The sequence below is a fragment of the Marmota marmota genome, unplaced genomic scaffold, assembly GCF_001458135.2.
Source record: "Marmota marmota marmota unplaced genomic scaffold, marMar, whole genome shotgun sequence".
NCBI classification, from domain to species: domain Eukaryota; kingdom Metazoa; phylum Chordata; class Mammalia; order Rodentia; family Sciuridae; genus Marmota; species Marmota marmota.
Genome location: NW_025999944.1, coordinates 2,433,741 through 2,452,303, shown reverse-complemented (window position 1 = coordinate 2,452,303; position 18,563 = coordinate 2,433,741). Strand labels below are relative to the sequence as shown.

At 41.8% G+C, this 18,563-nt stretch overlaps 1 protein-coding gene and 1 long non-coding RNA gene across 6 annotated transcripts in view; one reads left to right on the top strand and one right to left on the bottom strand.

The window, feature by feature from the left end:
- LOC125616378 overlaps positions 1-5,918 on the top strand; it is an 8,011-nt gene extending 2,093 nt beyond the window's left edge. The window contains exons 3-4 of the long non-coding RNA XR_007347007.1: positions 2,857-3,113; positions 4,125-5,918. This is a non-coding gene — a long non-coding RNA (uncharacterized LOC125616378). The remainder of the gene's footprint in view (positions 1-2,856; positions 3,114-4,124) is intronic.
- The window catches only part of Fbxo16 (F-box protein 16), a 51,973-nt gene extending 36,369 nt beyond the window's left edge, over positions 1-15,604 (bottom strand). Inside the window, exons 1-4 of one of the 5 annotated variants that reach the window (XM_048801508.1) lie at positions 14,804-15,604; positions 11,809-11,944; positions 5,409-5,513; positions 3,069-3,104 (exon numbers count right to left, since the gene is read on the bottom strand). In XM_048801508.1, coding sequence (XP_048657465.1) covers positions 3,069-3,104; positions 5,409-5,513; positions 11,809-11,907 — 240 coding nt within the window. In that variant the 5' untranslated portion in view covers positions 11,908-11,944; positions 14,804-15,604. The remainder of the gene's footprint in view (positions 1-3,068; positions 3,105-5,408; positions 5,514-11,808; positions 11,945-14,803) is intronic. The other 4 variants (XM_048801509.1, XM_048801507.1, XM_048801505.1 and 1 more) reach the window with 4 other exon arrangements.
- Between the last annotated feature and the right edge of the window lie 2,959 nt (positions 15,605-18,563).

Here is an 18,563-nt window from a genome sequence, read left to right as displayed (position 1 = left end):
TTGAAGGGGGCGGGTAGGGGGGGTGGGGATGTACCAGGGATTGAGCTCAGGGGCACTAAACCACTAAGCCACATCTCCACCCTTATTTTGTATTTTATTTAGAAACAGGGTCTCACTGAGTTGCTTAGTGCCTCGAAGCTACTGAGGCTGACTTTGAACTCACAATCCTCCTAGCTCAGCCTCCTGAGCTGCCGGGATTACAGGCTTGTGCCATCACGCCTGGCTTTTTGGTACATTTTTAACGTAAAATTTTATTTATTTATTTTTGCTTATAGTTTTTTTTTTATTTGTTCTTTTTAGTTATACATGAGAGGAGAGTATATTTTGACATATTTATACAAATACGGAATACATCTTATTCTAATTAGGATCCCAGTCTTGTGGTTGTACATGATCTGAAGATTCACTATGGTGATATTTTATTATTATTATTATTTAAAAAAAATTTAGCTGTAGGTGGACACAATACCTTTATTTTACTTATTTATTTTTATGCGGTGCTGAGGATCAAACCCAGCACCTTACACGTGCTAGGGGAGAGTTCTACCACTGAGCCACAACCCCAGCCCCAAATTTTATTATTTTGAGAATTTTTTTACTATTATTTTGTGATTATAAGGTATAGGCTGAGTGTGGTGGTACACTCCTGCAATTCCAGCTACTTGGGAGGCTGAGGCAGGAGGATTGCGAGTTCAAAGCCAGCCTGGGCTATTTAGCAAGCCCCTGTCTCAAAATGAACAGAGCCGGGGTGAAGCTTGGTGACAGAGTTCCCCTGGATTCAATCCCCAGTACTGAAAGAAAAAAAAATACCATAAGGTATAAAAGGCTATTCAATGAAACAAGTCATTTCCATCCTGTTCCAGATACAAAATTCTCCTCCCTGGAGAAAATTGATATTACCCCTTTTCATGTGCATCCTTACAGAGGATTACATTATGTATACAATTTTAAAAATGTATGATTTTTTAAAAAACTTAATAAATATCCCTACAACGGGGGTTTCCAGAACAATACAGAAAAGATCCAGAACTAGTACTTTCCATTAGTCTTTAGCCAAATGAACCTCAGAGTCTTGGTCTTTTAAAAATTTGAATATAAATCACATTCCATAGAATCTAATCTCAGAGCACTTCATTCCCCAGAAAGAAACCCCGGGCCCATTACAGTCACTTTCCATGTCCTTCTTCCCCTATTCCTTGGAAACTGCTAATATCTCTTTCTGTCTCTGTATATTTGCCATTATGGACATTTCATATAAATGGAATCACACACCATATGTTGTCTCTGTTTGGCTTCTTTCACTCAGTAAAATGTTTACACAGTCCATCCGTGTTGCAGCATGCATCAGTGCTTCATTCCTTTTTTTTTTTTTTAACCCTTACTTTTTAGTTTTGCTAAAATATATCTAAGATTTACCCCTTTAACCATTTACAAGAGTACAGTCCAGTGAGATTAGATATGCTGTTGTGCAACCATCACCCTCTCCAGAACTTTTTCATCATCCTGAACTCTGTGCCCCTTAAACACCAACTCCCCATCCCCTGATGATCTCTACTCCACTTTTGTTCTTGTGGCTGGCTTATTTCAATTAGCACAATGTCTTCAACGTTCATCCAGGTTGTGATATGTGTCAGAATTTCCTTTTTTTTTATAGCTGAATAAATATTCCCATCATGTGCTCACACCACATTTCATCTATTCATTCATCTATTGATGGACATTTGGACCACTTACACTTTATGACTGTACTGAATGTTGCTGCTGTGGACATTTTTGTGTGAGTTTTTGTATGACCACATGTTTTCAATTCTCCTGGGTAGCAGAGAACATTTAGGAGGGACTGTAGAGGAATTTGACAAGTAACATACATTGCCCAGATATATAGATCCAGGGATGGACCATGACCATTGGGATTCTCAGTCTCCCCATTTGAGTAACAGATGAGAAAGTTCTTATTAGTGATGAAGGATATTTGTACTTTGGTAGGCAAAAGCACGAGGTTGTTAGAGTTCACTTGTGAAGTTCAATACAGGTGGAGGATAAAAGGATGTGGAGTGCTGAGTGAACTGTGCTGGTTACTAAGGACCATCCTCCTCTCAGGCCCAAACCCCAATGTCTATATTCTCCTTTGTGAGCACAGGAGGCTGGGGCTCTGCAGCCATATTTCTTCTTTGACAGCCAGCTGCCACTAAGTGCTGCCTGTGGGGAGGGACTAGGGGGCAACTAAGGAAGAAGAGACACACTCCTCTCCGTTTGCTTGCTGTTCCTGGGAGAATCATCTGGACTCTTTTCCCTGATGGTAGCAGTTGACTCCAGGGTCCAGGTGTTTTTTCACCCCTGAACACTGTCATGCTCCCTCACACAAGCAGAAGTAGCTGGCTGTGAAGTCAGCTACTCTATTCCTTAGAACTTTGGGCTGGAGGTCCTCCCTCTGAACCCTTGGGGTATCAGTGTGGCTGGTAGTACCCCAGCTCTATCACCATGGAAACTCAGCGCTCCCTTCTCAGGTTTTCCATTTTCTAATATTTCTTAAATCTATCCTTTCATTAAATTCTGTCTGTTAAAATAGCATGATTCCTGTCTCCTGACTGAACCCTAGCAGTCATGCTTCTCAGGAAATGAGCATGCACACGGCCGTATGAAGTCCAGGCTGAATTCTTGGGGCTCTGTGATAATGCCATAGACTGAGTATTTGTGTCCTTCAAATTTATATACTGACATCCTAAACTCCAGTGTGACGGGATTAGGAGGCAGGAGCCTTGGGGTGATTAGGTCATAAGGGTGGAGCCCTCATGAGGGGGATTAGTGCTCTTATAAAAGAGAACCCAGAGAGCTCTCTCCCCTTTTCTGCCATAGCAGGACACAGCGAGATGGCTGGCCTTGGAGAAGACTCACCAGACACTGAATATGCCAGCACCCTGACCTTGGACTTCAAGCCCCAGAACTAAGAAAAATCAACATCTGTTGTTTACAAGGCACTCAGTCTATGGTTTTTATTATAGCAGCCTGAACAAACTACAGACTACAGCAGATGATAATGCAGAAATAGCCATGTTTTAAATGCTTACCCATTTTCCAAGCAGAGCTTTTCTTTCTTCAAATACCTGCAATAGGTAAGAGAGAATTGGGTGACTTCATATATCATGGTTCAAAATATCCATTACAAGAACAGCATCATTGAAGGATCAGTAAATAAGTATTCACTACGTCAACTCAGTATGAAGAATCCGGTGTCATTCCCGGAAGGGTACTTTACTTATTTTTAACATAGGCAATGTATTTCTCCATGTGAAATACGTAAAAAAGAATGATTGTTCTTTAAGAGAAATAAGAAAAAAATGGAATTATAAAGAGAAGTCAATTTTAATTTGTGAAAGGAGATAAACAAACTAACAAAGGGGGAAAAAAAAGGAAAAATGGTGCTCTCCCTCCAAAACATATCAACACTAGTGGTGTGAGAATTTATAAAATTTATGAATGAGCAGCTTTGATTTTATATTTCAGTGTGTACACATATAAATGGGTGTTGTGGTACTTATTATGTTTGTAGGGTTAGTAATTTCTGGGTACCTCTGGGCTTGCGACTGCATATTCAGCTGTAGAGGTTTATTTTTACGCACTGTGTGGATAGAAACCATGCCTCCCTCCTTCATGTTGCCATGTCCAACGTGCAGGGCTGTCCATGGCGTGGTACAAGCAGCCATGTTTGTTGAACTGAATGCATGTGGTTGTGAGACTGGATATCCTTATGGATGTAGCAGTACAGTGGGACTGTATTTATATGTTGGTGTCTAGGTGTTTTTCTGAGCATCAGTGCATATGTTGATCTGAGCAAGTGAGGAGGGGAAGACTAATGTGGGTATGTTTGGCAGAGGAGGGGGTTTGAGAAGAGGAAGAGACAGTAATGAACATATGTGAATGTCTCTCTCCCTCCAACACATACACCCTCTGTCAGCTTTCAGAATCAGATGGATGTTTTCCCCTTCTCCTTGGCACTACCTAAATTCCAGCACTGCAAGAATGTCCCTGCTTGGAGAGGCGGCTCAGACCTATTTCTTCCCTTTTTATGGGGGAGGACGAGGAGCGGGTTTTACGGCTCCATAATGCTTTCCTTTCCTTTTTAGACTCTCAAACTCTGGTTGCCAGGAGCATATGAAACAGGAACTGAAATAACTGCTTCAACAACCGACTGGGGACCAGTGAAATGCTGCTTTTGCACCTGTCTGGGGTATCTCTCCATCACAGGTAGACGCTTCACACATTTAGAAGAAGAAAAAGAAGATCCCTCCCCACAATAAACTGCCACCAGGACAAATAAGGGCAATAGACAAACTCAGAATTTCTAGACAAAAACAGAAGAGAAGCTGTGGAACACAGGAGATTTTTAAAAATCTGGATTCCAGCACATCCTGAACTCTTCCAGATTGGTCACCTGTTGCCCAACCCAAGCCACCAGGGTGGCCAGCTTGCCAGCAAGCTCCCTCCCCAGGCATGCTGCACTGAGCTCCACAGTTTTTGAACGTGCTCTCTGTGGGCTCTGATCCCAAGCCCACCAGAACCCCTTTCTCCTGCATGCTCCACAGAGCCAGCCGGTGCAGGTTCCAGAGCAGATCCTAGACTAGCCAACTGAATAACCACAGAGAGCTTCAGAAGTCATAGCATTTCAGAGCTAAAAGAAATCCTAAAGCTCTTTTTGTTAGATTTCCTTATTTTAGAAAGGACAAGCTGAAGACCAAAGAGGTTATTTTCATAGATATTTTAAAAATTACTGGTTGTAAACTCTGTTCAATTCCCCTCTACACTTGGTCCCTCACTAGAATTTGGGTCTTCCCCATCCTGAATTCCAGCCCTAAATTCTCCATGAACTTGTGTCTGACAATGGGAAGAAGCCTAGGTTCTGAGCCACAACTGAGATTTGAAAAGGAGGTTGGGATGCACCCTCATGGTATCCACCAATGTTGTGGCTCATAGGAAGCAGAGGACACTCACTGGGAGGGGCAGGATAGTCTATAAAAACGCAGCAGGGGGCTGGGGCTGGGGCTCAGTGGCAGAGCACTTGCCTAGCACATGTGAGGCACTGGGTTAGATCCTGAACACCACAAAAAATAAATAAATGAAACAAAGGTATTGGGTCCATCTACAACTAACTTAAAAAGACAAGAAAGAGAAAAGAAAAAAAAATTTAAATGCAGCAGGAAGGGAATGAGGTGGGAGTAGAAGTGTTACTCTGACTGAAGCAAAGGCACTGTATGAGTAGGGTCAGGGCAAACCCAGTCATTCAGGCGTCTACACCCAAGTCGAAACTGGTGGGCGTGAAGGGGTAGATGAGAAGCACCAGACTGGAAATCAAAAGACCTCAGATCAGGTTCTGACATGACCTTTGACAAGGAAGATGATTTGGAGCTAACCATTTCATTGTCAGGTCCTTGGTAGGGGCTGATGGTCTTACGGTCCCCAATTTGGAGCGAATCCTCACTCCAAAGATTTGCAATCAGGTTCTTCATTTTGAAGAGCTGGAAGACAAAATGTCTATGCAAAATGGAAGTATTAAAACGGATCTTCCTTTCATGCAGAATGCTGCAGTCTGTTTATATCACAGTTTACCCAGAGCCTGCTGTTAAGTCAAAATCCCACGGTTGTTATTTTAGTCTGTTGACACTGCAATTACATATTTCACCATGTGACATCATTACAGCGTAGGAGGGAGATATTTCAGGGTTCCTAAATTATGGCTGATTGATGGCAACAAGGTGCCTTTTCTCACAAAACCATTTTAACATGTAATGTACTACATGTATAAATTGTCTCTAAAAGAAATGTGGATTATGGGGCTGGGATTGGGGCTCAGTGATAGAGTGCTTGCCTAGCATGTTTGAGGCACTGGATTTGATCCTCAGCACCGAATAAAAATAAATAAGTACAGGTTTAAAAAAATTTTTTAATAAAAAAAAGGAAATGTGGATTAAAGAAAAGAAATGCAGACAAAGAAATAAATGTGGATCGCTTGTTTTTCTTTCTTTCAATGGTATATATTTAAGGTGTACATAGTAAAATGATTGCTAGAGCCAATCAAATCAACCCATTTGTCAGCATGTTACTTTTTGTCAGTAGTAAGGATCATTTTTAATGATGACATTGTTTGGCAAAGAGGTCCATACTTTTAAAGCATTCCTCCACTTAAAGTTCTCATGCTTGCATTACTTTGTAATCTACTGCATTTTTGTTTTTTGAAGGCATCTAAATTTGAATTCAGTCTCTCTGCTTAAAGCCTGCTGTGAAGTTAAAATCCTGTGACTCTTATTTTAGTCAGAGATAGTTATGTACTTCACATTGTACCACAGAATAGAAGACAAGACTCGAACAAAAACGAACTTGGATCTCACGATTGCATTGATCTTTGGTGGCAATGTCCTGGTTTTGAAGTGTAGAAAACCCCTTGAAATTACTGTGTGGTTGCCTTTTGGCCACCGTGTCCTTGGACATCTATTTTTAATTCCTTTTACACAGTCGGAATGTTAGATATGAAAGGGACCTTGGAGGTCACCTGACCTAAACCATTCATTTTACAAAGGAGACAGCGTTCAGAAATGGTAGTGACTTTCTCAAGGCCTGCAGGAAATTATTGGGACGCTGATCTGGAGCACATTTTCAGTTCCTAAAGTCATTGTTCTTTGTTTTATTTGTATTCACTTTAAAATTAAAATTTGAAACATAGTGCACCATAAAAGTAAACAAATGAAATCTGGTCTCTTCTACAGACACCCTCCTCCAGCCACCAATACCCTTCTAACTTTTTTGGGGAATCATAGACATATACAATTCCTTTTTTTTTTTTAATATTTATTTTTTGGCAGACACAACATCTTTGTTTGTATGTGGTGCTGAGGATCGAACCCGGGCCGCACGCATGCCAGGCGAGCGCGCTACCGCCTGAGCCACATCCCCAGCCCTCCTTTTTTTTTTTTTGTATAATCATATATAAATCTTTTTTGGGGGGAGGTACTGGGGATTGAACTAAGGGGCACCCAACCACTGAGCCATATCCCCAGCCTTATTTTGTATTTTATTTAGAGACAGGGTCTCAGTGGGTTGCTTAGCACCTCAGTTTTGCTGAGGTTGGCTTTGAACCCATGATCCTCCTGCCTCAGCCTCCCAAGCTGCTGGGATTACAGGCATGCTCATCATATACAAATTCTATATACGGTCTATGCACGTTGATATGTGTGTGTGTGTGTGTGTGTGTTACACTCATGCAAAGTTATCTTTTGGGCTTTTTTTTTTTTGTACTGGGGATTGAACCCAAGGACACTTTACCACTCAGCTATATCCCCAGAACTTTTTTTTTTTTTTTTTGAGACAAGGTCTTGCTAAGTTGGTGAGGGTCTTGTTAAGTTGATGAGGCTGGCTTCAAACTTGTAATCCTTCTGCCTCAGCATCCAGAGTCTCTGAAATTTACAGGCATGTGCCACTGCACTCAGCATGTGCAACAATTTTTAAAGGAAAAATTTTACTCAACACTAGAACCTAATTAAACCAAAATATAAGTTTTTGGAACAGGGTAGTTCTAAACAATAAAACAAATGTTTTCTCTAGAAATTATCAGTAAATGTGACAAAATCCATTAACAAAACAAGATAAGGCAATGTAAGACTTGCTGTGATGTAGTGACTCCACCCCACGACTGGAGGATTTATTCCTGCACCTGGCGGGGAGGCTGTTGATTGACAGCCATGAGCTTGAGAGAGCTGCCTTGCCGAGGTCAGGCCTTCTTGAGAGGAGGGAGCAGCTAACATCCACTCAATGGTCAGTATGGAAGTGTGAAGGACTGACCCCCTTGCTGGATTGTAAGATCACTCTGGGTTTATGATTTGGATGTAAGGTTTCTCCCAAAAGCTCACACGTGAGACACTGCAAGAAGGTTCAGAGGAGAAATGATTGGGTTGTGAGAGTTTTAACCCAATTAGTGAATTAATCCCTCATGGGATTAAGTGAAGTGGTAGGGTGTGGCTGCAGAAGGTGGGAATTGGGGCATAGTTATGGGGTATATATTTGTATCTGGAGAGTGGAGTCTCTCTCTCTGCCTCCTGGTCACCATGATGTGAGCTGCTTTCCTCCACCACCCTTTCCCACCATGATATTCTGCCTCATCTAGAGCCTGGAGGAATGGAGCCAGCCTTCTATGGAATAAGACCTCTGAAACCGTGAGACCTCAAATAAACTATTCCTCCTCTTTAGTTGTTCTGGTCAGATCCTTTAGTCACAGCAGTGAAAAAGCTGACTAAAACACTGGGTGACCAGGTGGCTTCAGGGTATACCATGGGGTCATAGAGGCCTTGTGGAGGTACATTCCAGCCTACCTTCTTCCTTTGCCCCAAACCCCACATCTTTCTCTGCCTCCCTTCTCCTACCCTGCAGGTGATCTTTAAATGTTCATCTCAGAATCTGCTTCCTGGGGTTGGGAGTATAGTTCAGTGGTAGAGCACTTCCCTAGCATTCTTTAGGCCCTGGATTCAATCCCTAGAGCCACCAGAAAAAACAACAACAAACCAAAAAACCATATCTCTAGTTACCCAACCTGTGAAAAGCACTCAGGTTTTTGTTTGTTTTGTTTTGTTGTAGATAGACACAATACCTTTATTTTATTTATTTATAAATCAAACCCAGTGCCTCATACATGCTAGGCAAGTGCTCTACCACTGAGCTATGTCCTCAGCCCCATTCAGGTGTTTTTTGGCCATTAAATCAATTTCTTTTCCATGTCAGCTACATTGATCAAGACTCTTGATTTTTCAAGAAAATTTTCTGGAAATCAGGGCATCCAACAAATTTATATTTCAATTCAAGTCACTTTTTCACATGTGAGTAAAACCTTCACAATTCTATTGGAAAACAGATTTCAAAATTAAACACTGAAGTTTTTTGGGGAAAGCAGATAAGCTGTTATATAAACTGTCGGTGCACCAAGAGTGTTGCAAACAGGTGCTCAGTAAATAATTGTTACAGGGAAAGAAAAAGATTTTCAACATTCTTGTTTGGTGTTCATGGCTATAGATAAAAGCAGGATCAACCTTTCTATCTGCCTTTCCTTTTGGTTCTTTTGCACCCCCAAACCCCAATTTCCTTATCTTTTTCCTTTTTAGGCTCTCTTCATTTTATTTCTCACTATTCCCATTCCTGCCCAGCTCTTCTATCTCTTAGAAATCGCTGGTGTTTCAAGTCAGAGGAGCAGAGAATACTGAGAGGCGGCTTTGCTGGAGGGATTAGCACATCTGTCAGGGTTAGAGAAGTAAAGGGCTGACTCTGGGCTAAGGAAGACGATGACGGGATCAGAAGAGGAGAGTCAATGAAAGGGTACCAGGAGGGATCTGCGCTGGCTCTACCTACTGTGCTCCAGGATCATCCCAGGCACTGGAGACACAAGGGAGAACCTCAGCCTGATGCATTAGAGCTGAGGAGGAGTAGGATGGGTGGAGCCGGGAGGGTAGCTGAAGTTAGTCTATGAAGGGGCCTCAAGGATATGCATGGGGATTGGAAGTCACCCTTTTGAGTGGGGCCCATTTTCAGTTTCATGTAATAGGATTGGTATTCTAGGAAGATCATCCTGGGACCCCAACAGAAGATTGGTAGGTACGAACAGAGGTAGTAAAACCAGCTAGGGGATTACCCCTTGCAATATGGCAAGGGATCCCCGGGATCTGATCTGAGAATGTGGAGCTGGAGGTTCACAGGCGGATGGAGAAAAGGTGCCTGAATGAGAAGTCAAGGAGGAAGATTCACAGGACTTGAAGATGAACCGGATGTGGAGGCAAGATGGTAGACACTTCTCCATGGGCCTCTGCTGCTCTTGAATGTCTTGCCCATGCCAAGAATGCAAAGCCCTGAGCACCTGCAAATCCAGGTTGGATTGCAGGAAGGCAATCCTGAGGGATGAGCAGGCTTGCTTATGCGTACTATAACGCTCACCCACTGCATCACCCACTACAACCGTGACATGCATCCGGGCCCTCTGCATCACCCCTGTGGGACGAGGTTGACCAAAAGAGCTAGGGGGAACATGCTGCTCATCCTGAGTGCTGTGCTGTGGGTAATGTTCTTTGTCTCTGGCCCAGGAATCTGTCTCTTTTACTGTGATATAGCAATGTCATCTGCTTCATAAGCAACAGGCTAATTTCTTAGCTTGTAAATTGGGGGAAAAACCAACTCCCAGACCCAACAGGGAGAAGGAAGATTTTTGATCTGAATAACATGATGTAAAGCGGTGTTCAGGAGGAGGAACTGTTGTGTAGGAACAAGACAATGAGGTCAGTTTTATACAGGTTGATTGTATTTTACTGCTAACTATTTGGTCATAATTTATTTATTTTTCATTTTTTATTAGTGCATTTTAATTATACAGAATAATGGGTTTCCTTGTGGCATATCATACAGCATGTAACGTACTTTGACCATATCCAACCCCCCCATTACTCTCCTTTACCCCTCCCCTCCCCCATCCACTCTCATAATATTCTCCCTGCTATTTTCTTTTTTTAAAATTTGTTATTTTTAGATATACATAATAGTAGAGTATATTTTGATATATTATACATACATGGAGTATAATTTATTCTAATTAGGATCCCATTCTGTGGTTGTACATGATGTGGAGTTTCATGGTTGTGTATTCATATATGAACATAGGAAAGTTATGTCTGATTCGTTCTACTGTCTGATGTGGTCCTTATATATAGTGATTGCTATTAGGAGCTCACAGACCTACTGGTAACTTTCACTCCTCACCGAAGCAGGAATGGATACCCCCAGAGGCTGGCCAATCTCACACCCTAGCCACCCGCTGCAATGCTTGGTTTGGTGCATTTTACTAATTTCCCCAAAATGTATACGGGAAATATTCTTAGGAGAACTGGAATAGTATGAGCAATAGGTCAAAATTTATGCATTTGGTACATTTCATATGCAGCATTACCCAGTGACCTCAACTCTAGCAAGAAAACCTCTTTTGGGGAACTCTTTGAATACCACCCTCTCCTCTTCTCCTCCAGTTCTGGTAGTTCTAGAGGAGAACCAGTGATGGAAGACAAAAGGCAACTGAGATGAGAGAGACCAGGAGCGACTTTGCAAGAAAGTACAAATCAAAGCCACTTTCTTCTTAAGCAAGGGACTCTGTGTCTATTGCCAGTTCAGCCCACATAGCAAAGCTTCAATAAATTTATAAAAAAAATTTTGAGGTTGAAGAGGGACTTTATTTTACTTGTTTATTTTTATGTGGTGCTTAAGGATTGAACCCAGTGCCTCACATGTGCTAGGCAAGTGTTCTACCACTGAGCTACAGCCCCAGCCCTCGATAAATTTTTTATAGTAAATCCTTTGTTGTCTTTACTTCATCCATCACACAATACTAAATAATTCCTATTTATACAGATATATCATACATATATCTAATATATAACACATAAATAAATTTACATATATCCACTATACACATATACCTATAAATATATATTATATGTAATATGTATTATATATGTATTATATATATTAGTGCTGGGGTTGAACCCAGGGGTACTTTACCACTGGGCTACATCCCCAGTTCTTTGTATTTTTTATTTTGAGACAGGGTCTTGCTACATTGTTGAGGCTGACCTTGAACTTGTGATCCTCTTGCCTCAGCCTTCTGAGTACATGGGATTACAGGATTATAGGTGTGATTGGGCCTGGCCCCTGTTTATATTATGATAACCAAAATTTTACTATCAGTTTTTTCTTTAAGACATGGATCCAACTGATGAAGATATTCTGGCCACTCACCTGGTTATTCAAAACCTGGTGGTTGAGGGGTGTCCAGGTACTCATCTTTATCTGCATTTTAGGACATTCTATATTCTTCGGAGGTGCAAATGCCATCATGCAATAACTGAATATTCTTCCAAAAAGAAGACTATACCTGTTGGAATAAACAAAACACATAACCCTGACAATATTAAAAATACCAATGCCATGTAATTTTGGAATGATGGCAGAATAATGGATGGGAAGAGCACTCGCTGGGAGCATCTTAAACGTGAGGCACTTTACATGTATGCTCAGGGTAAGTTCATGAGTTAGTAAGGTGGTAGGTTTTAGCTCATTTCACAGGTGAAGTCACACACAGACAGGTGACTTCACAGGTGAAGTCAAGGTGACACAGACAGCAAGTGCTAGAGCCAGGTTTCATGCCCAGGCCAGTCTCAGTCTGCTTTCATTGGATCACAGAATGGGGGCTGGGCATACAAAATCTCTCCTAGCTAAGAAAGAGAAATATTTAAATATAGAATCAGAGTGCAGAGCTGGGGTTGTGGCTCGGTGGTAGAGTGCTCATCTCACATGTGTTGGGCCCTGGTTTGATCCTCAGCACCATATAAAGATAAATAAAATAAAGGTATTGCGTCCATCTACAACTAAAAAAAAAAAAAAAAGTACAATAGTAAACACTTCATTCTTGTCCCTGTGATAGTAACTCTCCTCCTCCTTCTTAACTGTCTGACATCCAAGTCACAAAACTTCCAGGCTGATGCATACATATTTTGGAAACAGATGGTGTAATGAACAAAGTTGAGGCTTTGGAGATGGACAGACTTGAGTTTATTCAGGGAAATCTGTAGGTTTTAGTTGTCTAGTGTACATCTGCCTCCTTTTAATTAAAGCACTATGTATGTGTTTGTGTGTTTGTGTCCTCAGAGGAGTCCTTGGGTTCTTCTCAGCCCCTACTGGCTCATTATCTGAATCACTATATTTTTAGCTAAGTTACAAAAGGCATATGAAGTTACTCCATTACAGTATTATTAATCAGCAGCAAGCAATAAAAATACATGTGAGCAGGTAAATTACAAGTACAAAGCATGGCCACTGAGTCTAGGTCTGCCCAGCTAAAAATTACATATTTCTTTTTGTTATAGTTATTGATGTTCTACCTTTCTTCTTTTTATTTATTTTTATTTTATTTTTTATTGTAGTTGGACACAACACCTATTTTTTATTAATTTACTTTTATGTGGTGCTGAGGATCGAACCCAGGGCCTCACATGTGCTAGGCGAGCGCTCTACCGCTGAGACACAACTCTGGCCCTTTTCTTCTTTTTAAAGCAGGTATTTTGAGTTCTTCTTTGAGAGTCATAAAGGTCTTTGAGAATGAGAGCTATGAATCCTCTCCTTAGAAAAATGCCATGAACATAAAATTTTGCTTAGTCTAGGTTAAAAACTCCTGCTCTAAACTGAGAAACTCCCTCTATTCCCACTTTAGGTAGGAAGCAATCTGACTTATTCTGGACACCATTTCTAAATTAGGAAAAAAAAAAAAAGCTACTTTTCTCAGTGATGCCCCAAGGGTCTGCACTGGTTGTTTTCTTTCTCCTGGCTCTGGGAAGCTGGAAATCACCTGGACCAAGCTTTCTTCAAAGCAGCTGGAGGTGAGTGTGTTTCTAGGAGGTGGGTCTGGCCAGGTGAAGAGTCCTTTCAATGACAACAGTCCTGCCTCATCTTTCATTATTATGCTTTTCCAATTTTTCCCTTTCCCTTCCATTCCAGAACATGGACAATGTGCATACTTGCAGGCATGTACATTTCAGAGTACAGACTACTGGCTACTATTGAAAAGACAGAAGCCTATATATATAAATAACATCCACAAAAACAATTGTCCTGCTCTGTCAATAAGACAGAGGAAGTTGCCTCTCCTCCTTCCACAGATAAGTCTTGCTGTTGCTTTTCTTTGTGACCTCTTTTCCCTATAATGGGAATTTGTCTTTAATATTTCTTGGAATAAAAATGTAGAAAGAGGGCCTAGGGGCCTCATGGCCCACGCATGGGTCCAGTCCCATGTTTAACAGCCAGGGTGAGTCCACTTCCAATCTGATATCCATAGCCATTTTTCACACCATGGCCATTATTAACAGTTTCACTAGAGACTTAGGAGGTCTGTCCTAGGCTTACAAAGAGTTTCTGTCTTAATACAGCTCATGATCTACTGTTAGAGATTTTTTAAAAATATGAGTGATGTCACTTATGAATTCAAAAACCTTTGTAGGCTCACCAACAAGGATAGAATAGGAAAGTCTGGGTCCACTATGACTGTGCCTCAACTTACATTTTCAGCCTCATCCCTTCCTTCTTTCATGCACTCTGTCCAGACACACCAAATACCCAACCACCCTGAGAACACCGCAAAACCCTAGCCCTTCTTATGTGAATCTCTGAGAGCGCTCATCTGAATCCTAACCACAGCCCTAGGAAATAGATGCTCAATAAATATTTGTTAAATCAATGGAAAGAATGAATACAACGGGAGGGGGGAAAGTGGTTTGAGGATTAAAATTAGTGGAAATAAATGTACAGTGAAACTTGGAACATTATGAACTGGGTTCTGGGGTAATACTCGGGATTCCCAGCTTTGTATTTGGAGTTCATGGAGCAGAATAGGATTGAGTTTCTCTGCTAACACCCAATTCATCCACTGTACACTGTAACATCATTAGGCAATCTCAAATATTATCAGGAGGTTGTCAGGTAATAGGGTATCCGAATTCACCTTATACTCATCTAGTTAAAAACAAAGCAAGCACTCTTAATACACTGCCAAGAGCTGGTGCTCGACCGGCACGTAATTATTAGTAGTTAATTTCACAAGTATGAAGCATCTGGCACTTGAATTGTAGCTGGAATGTGAGAAGAAAATGTAATCCCCAGGAGCACCGACAAGGCCTGTGGGAGACTCAAGAGCTCTCCAAGACAGGCTCCATCTTTCCCATGCACTGCCCGCTGCTCTCACCTCTTTCAGCTGGCTCCCTCTTCAAGCCTCTAGTGCTGGGGTTGCCATAGTTGCACTAGGTCAGCTTTTTCTTTGACTCCTTCCAGCCCCCACCCCTCCCTGCTTTCCTAGTCCAATCACCATCTATAAATTCTGTCGCTGGCATCCGGGGTCTCTTAGGCAACAATGTGTGGTCTCTTGATTGGCCGGGACATCCAGGAGGGCTGGCTCCAAAATTGGGCACCGAGATAAAATTAAAAAGTGTGGGCACCAAGCAGGTGGAGCTACGTCGACATCCTGATGCTACGCTCGGCTGGGAAGGTACGCAATTCGGAAACCAGGGGCATGGAAACCTTCATTCAAAACGTGCTGCTGTTGTGTTCCAGATCAGCCCTTACCCACTGAGCATGCCCAGTTATGTTATTCTGGTCACTCCGGAGTTCCGAAATGCGAACTCCACTTTGCCGGGTTTTTAGAGTGGCCAATAGGTAAAATAGGGTTGGAGGAAAACGAATTTGCGTCTGGTTCGGTGGAAGAATAGCACCTGCAGCAGGAAATGGGAAGACGTGGGGGAAATTGTCCAACATGCAAACCCACAAGTGCTCCCCCAGCAATTTATATTTATTGGATTATGAATTCAGGCTGAGTGACAGATACACCAGGGAACCAGCAGATGGCATGCCTTAATAACAATAACTCTAAATTTGGAAATCTTAACATCCGGTCTAATTTAATTATTTAAATTTGTTGACTATCTACCTTGTAACAAGGACTGGAGTGAGCATATATGGATAAAAAAAGAAATCTAATAAGGAAACTTGAAAAAGCAGTAAATAACTAATAGAAGGCTCACAGTCCCAACATCTGTGAGCTGTAGAATACCATGAAATACCATGAAGTTCAAAATTTTAGAATCAAGCTTCTTTGGCCTAGGCAAAACAGTTGTTATGGGCAGCATTAATCTCCCCTCCCTCAAGCCAAAGCAAACAAACAAAATAACAACTTTCCTGGCTATTTTTGTTTCCTAAAATAATGTACTCTTCTCCAACTCAAAGGAAGTTACAAACCTTATGTTTGTATTGTGTTTCATAGTTTTTAAATAGGTAACATTTGTATGACTCCAATTTAAATAGCAGAAAAAGGTAAGTTGAGCTCATGGAGGTGGTTGCTTAATCCAAGTTAACAAAGGATCAGCAAGCGGCCAAACTGAAATTGGAACCCAGGTTGTCTGAATTCCAAGGTAGAGGTTTCCACATGAGCAGGTTGTATGTAAATGAATAAACAAAGCCTTTAGGGGGTGTGTGGGGGCTCCTGGGGGAGGTGTGCCTATGTAATACTAAATTACCATGCATTACCAATTAACATTTATGATTTCAAAACAGGTTCCTCCAGAAGGAGACCAGTTTTAACAATGTCAAGAGTGCAGAGCCTCTATGTGATGCTCCCACATGTTAATTAAAGACTTTCTATTACAACATGGAAGGAAATCGAGATGGGACATAGAATCTCACTTTATCCCTGTTGGATTTGAATATTTTTTATCCCTGACAAAAGGTTCCTCTTGTCTCTCCTCTCAACAGAACCTTCTGGGCCTCCTTCTTCCTGCAGCTCATCTGTCTATTGTTCCCCCAAAGGAGAGTGAGTCACACCATTTCTACTGTGTTCATAGTGACACACAGAAAGCTCAATGTCTGTGGTTCTTCAACATTGCTTTTTACACAGAAGAACTCAATCATTAAAAAAACAAAAACAAAAAACCTTAGACACTTTTTATTTTTTGCCATTATACATGTACTCTTTTTTTTTGTTTGTATTACAATTCTTAATACCTTAGAGACTTTTTCATAAGAAATAACTTATATCTCCATGGAGATTTTTTAAAATGTTAACTTTGGGTTTGTGTGTGTTTAACAAACAAGAAGTCCTTTGTGTATTTCCAGGTCTCATTCTCCTCTCTGCCTGCCTAGAGACAGTCATGAAATTCACTGTTATGAATGTGTAGCCTCCTTGTTTATTATTATGTATATGTTAGTCTTCATAAATGACATGTATTAACACTAGTTATTTTTTAAGGCATCATCATTTATATATCTTTTTTTAATATTTATTTTTTAGTTTTAGGTGGACACAATATCTTTATTTTATGTGGTGCTGAGAATCGAATCCATGCCTCACGCATGCTAGGTGAGTGTGCTATCACTTGAGCCACATTCCCAGCCCCATCATCATTTATATATCTTGTTGTTTGCTTTTCACCAAAAACAAATTTTGGACGTTTAGTCATGTCGGTACATTCATTTCTACATCATTCGCACCTTCCAATGAGAGCTGTGATGTGTCCTATGCCTGACAGTCTTTACAGGATAATGTGTAAATCAAATAAAAATGCACCTAGCAGCACATCTGCAGAGGTTCCTCAGCCACAGGGATCTGGAAATACACAAAACGGGCATAGAGGTTTTTCCAGCCTTGCCGCCTCACCCTCAGCACAGGTGCTGCTGGCTCCCCAGGACACGCTGGCTTACCTAGAATCAGCCTAAGGACCACTGTGTCTTTAAAAAAGAAGAAATGTTGCTGTACAATTATGTGTTTATTAGGAAATGGAAATTGTCGTTGGAGGTCTCATTTATTATGCCAGTTCACAGAAGTTTTGTTGTTATGACGGGCTGGGCCTCCCAATGCTAGGTAGGTGCCCCTACCAATGAACTACATCCCCTAAACAGATTACCTTCTGATGGGAAATTATGTCTCAGCTCAACTCTTCAGTGTTTACTTAAAATCTGAGCATCTTTTAAGACAATTGTAAAATATACATAAAAGTTATCTGAACCGTTTTTTTAGGTACACTAATCAGTAGTGTTGAGTACATTCACTTGTGCAACAGGATCAACATTACTAGTCCTGCGTGCTACCAACAGAACAAAAAGGATGTCCCTGAAGTTTAAGTTGAAGAGGGGTGAGGAGGAAGAAGAGAAAGGTAAAGTGTAATAATAAGAAAAACAGCCACGGCTTTGAATGTCATTAAAACACTGCATGGGGGCTGGGGTTGTGGCTCAGCGGTAGTGCGCTGGCCTAGCACGTGAGACGCGCTGGGTTCGATCCTGAGCACCACATAAAAATAAATAAATAAATAAAGGTATTGTGCCCAGCTACAACTAAGAAAATACTAAACAACAACAACACCGTGTGGCTTGGATAAGTCATCTAACCTTTTTAGGCGTTTATCTCATCATTTGAAAAACAGAGATTCTCTGTTGGTGATCGCTAAGGGCTTTTTAGTTCTCAAATCTTCTACGTAGAAAAAGAAAACGGAGACCTTTCCTAAAAAGCAAAAGATGGGGCACAGCACCAGTTAGCCACAAGCTTCACCTGTTTAATAGGGTCTTGGCAAAGAGGATGCAAATTACTCCCGGGCCAGTATTCTGTTCCTGTCTGCCACAGTGTGTCAGCCTGACGGCTGCAACCGACCAGGTGCCCGCCGCTACCTGCGCCCTGTTCCCCCCTCGGTACCGCCGACCCGCCTTCGGACCCCCCAGTCCCGAGGTCTGCACCCGGGCGCTCAGAGCCGGTGTTGGTGTTCTTGCATTGACAGCCTCGCAGGCTTGGGTGCTGGCGAGTCGCGGTGCCGTTGTAGCAGGGGAGGGCGCGCTTTGCAAGGAGGACCGAGCGCCACTCAGAAGACCGCTTCCGTAGTTGGGAACACCACGCCAGTGCGGGACAGCTGCTGGCGTCGTCGCTGAGCTCGAGGCGAACAGCCCGCGCGCGACCAGCTCCACAGCCG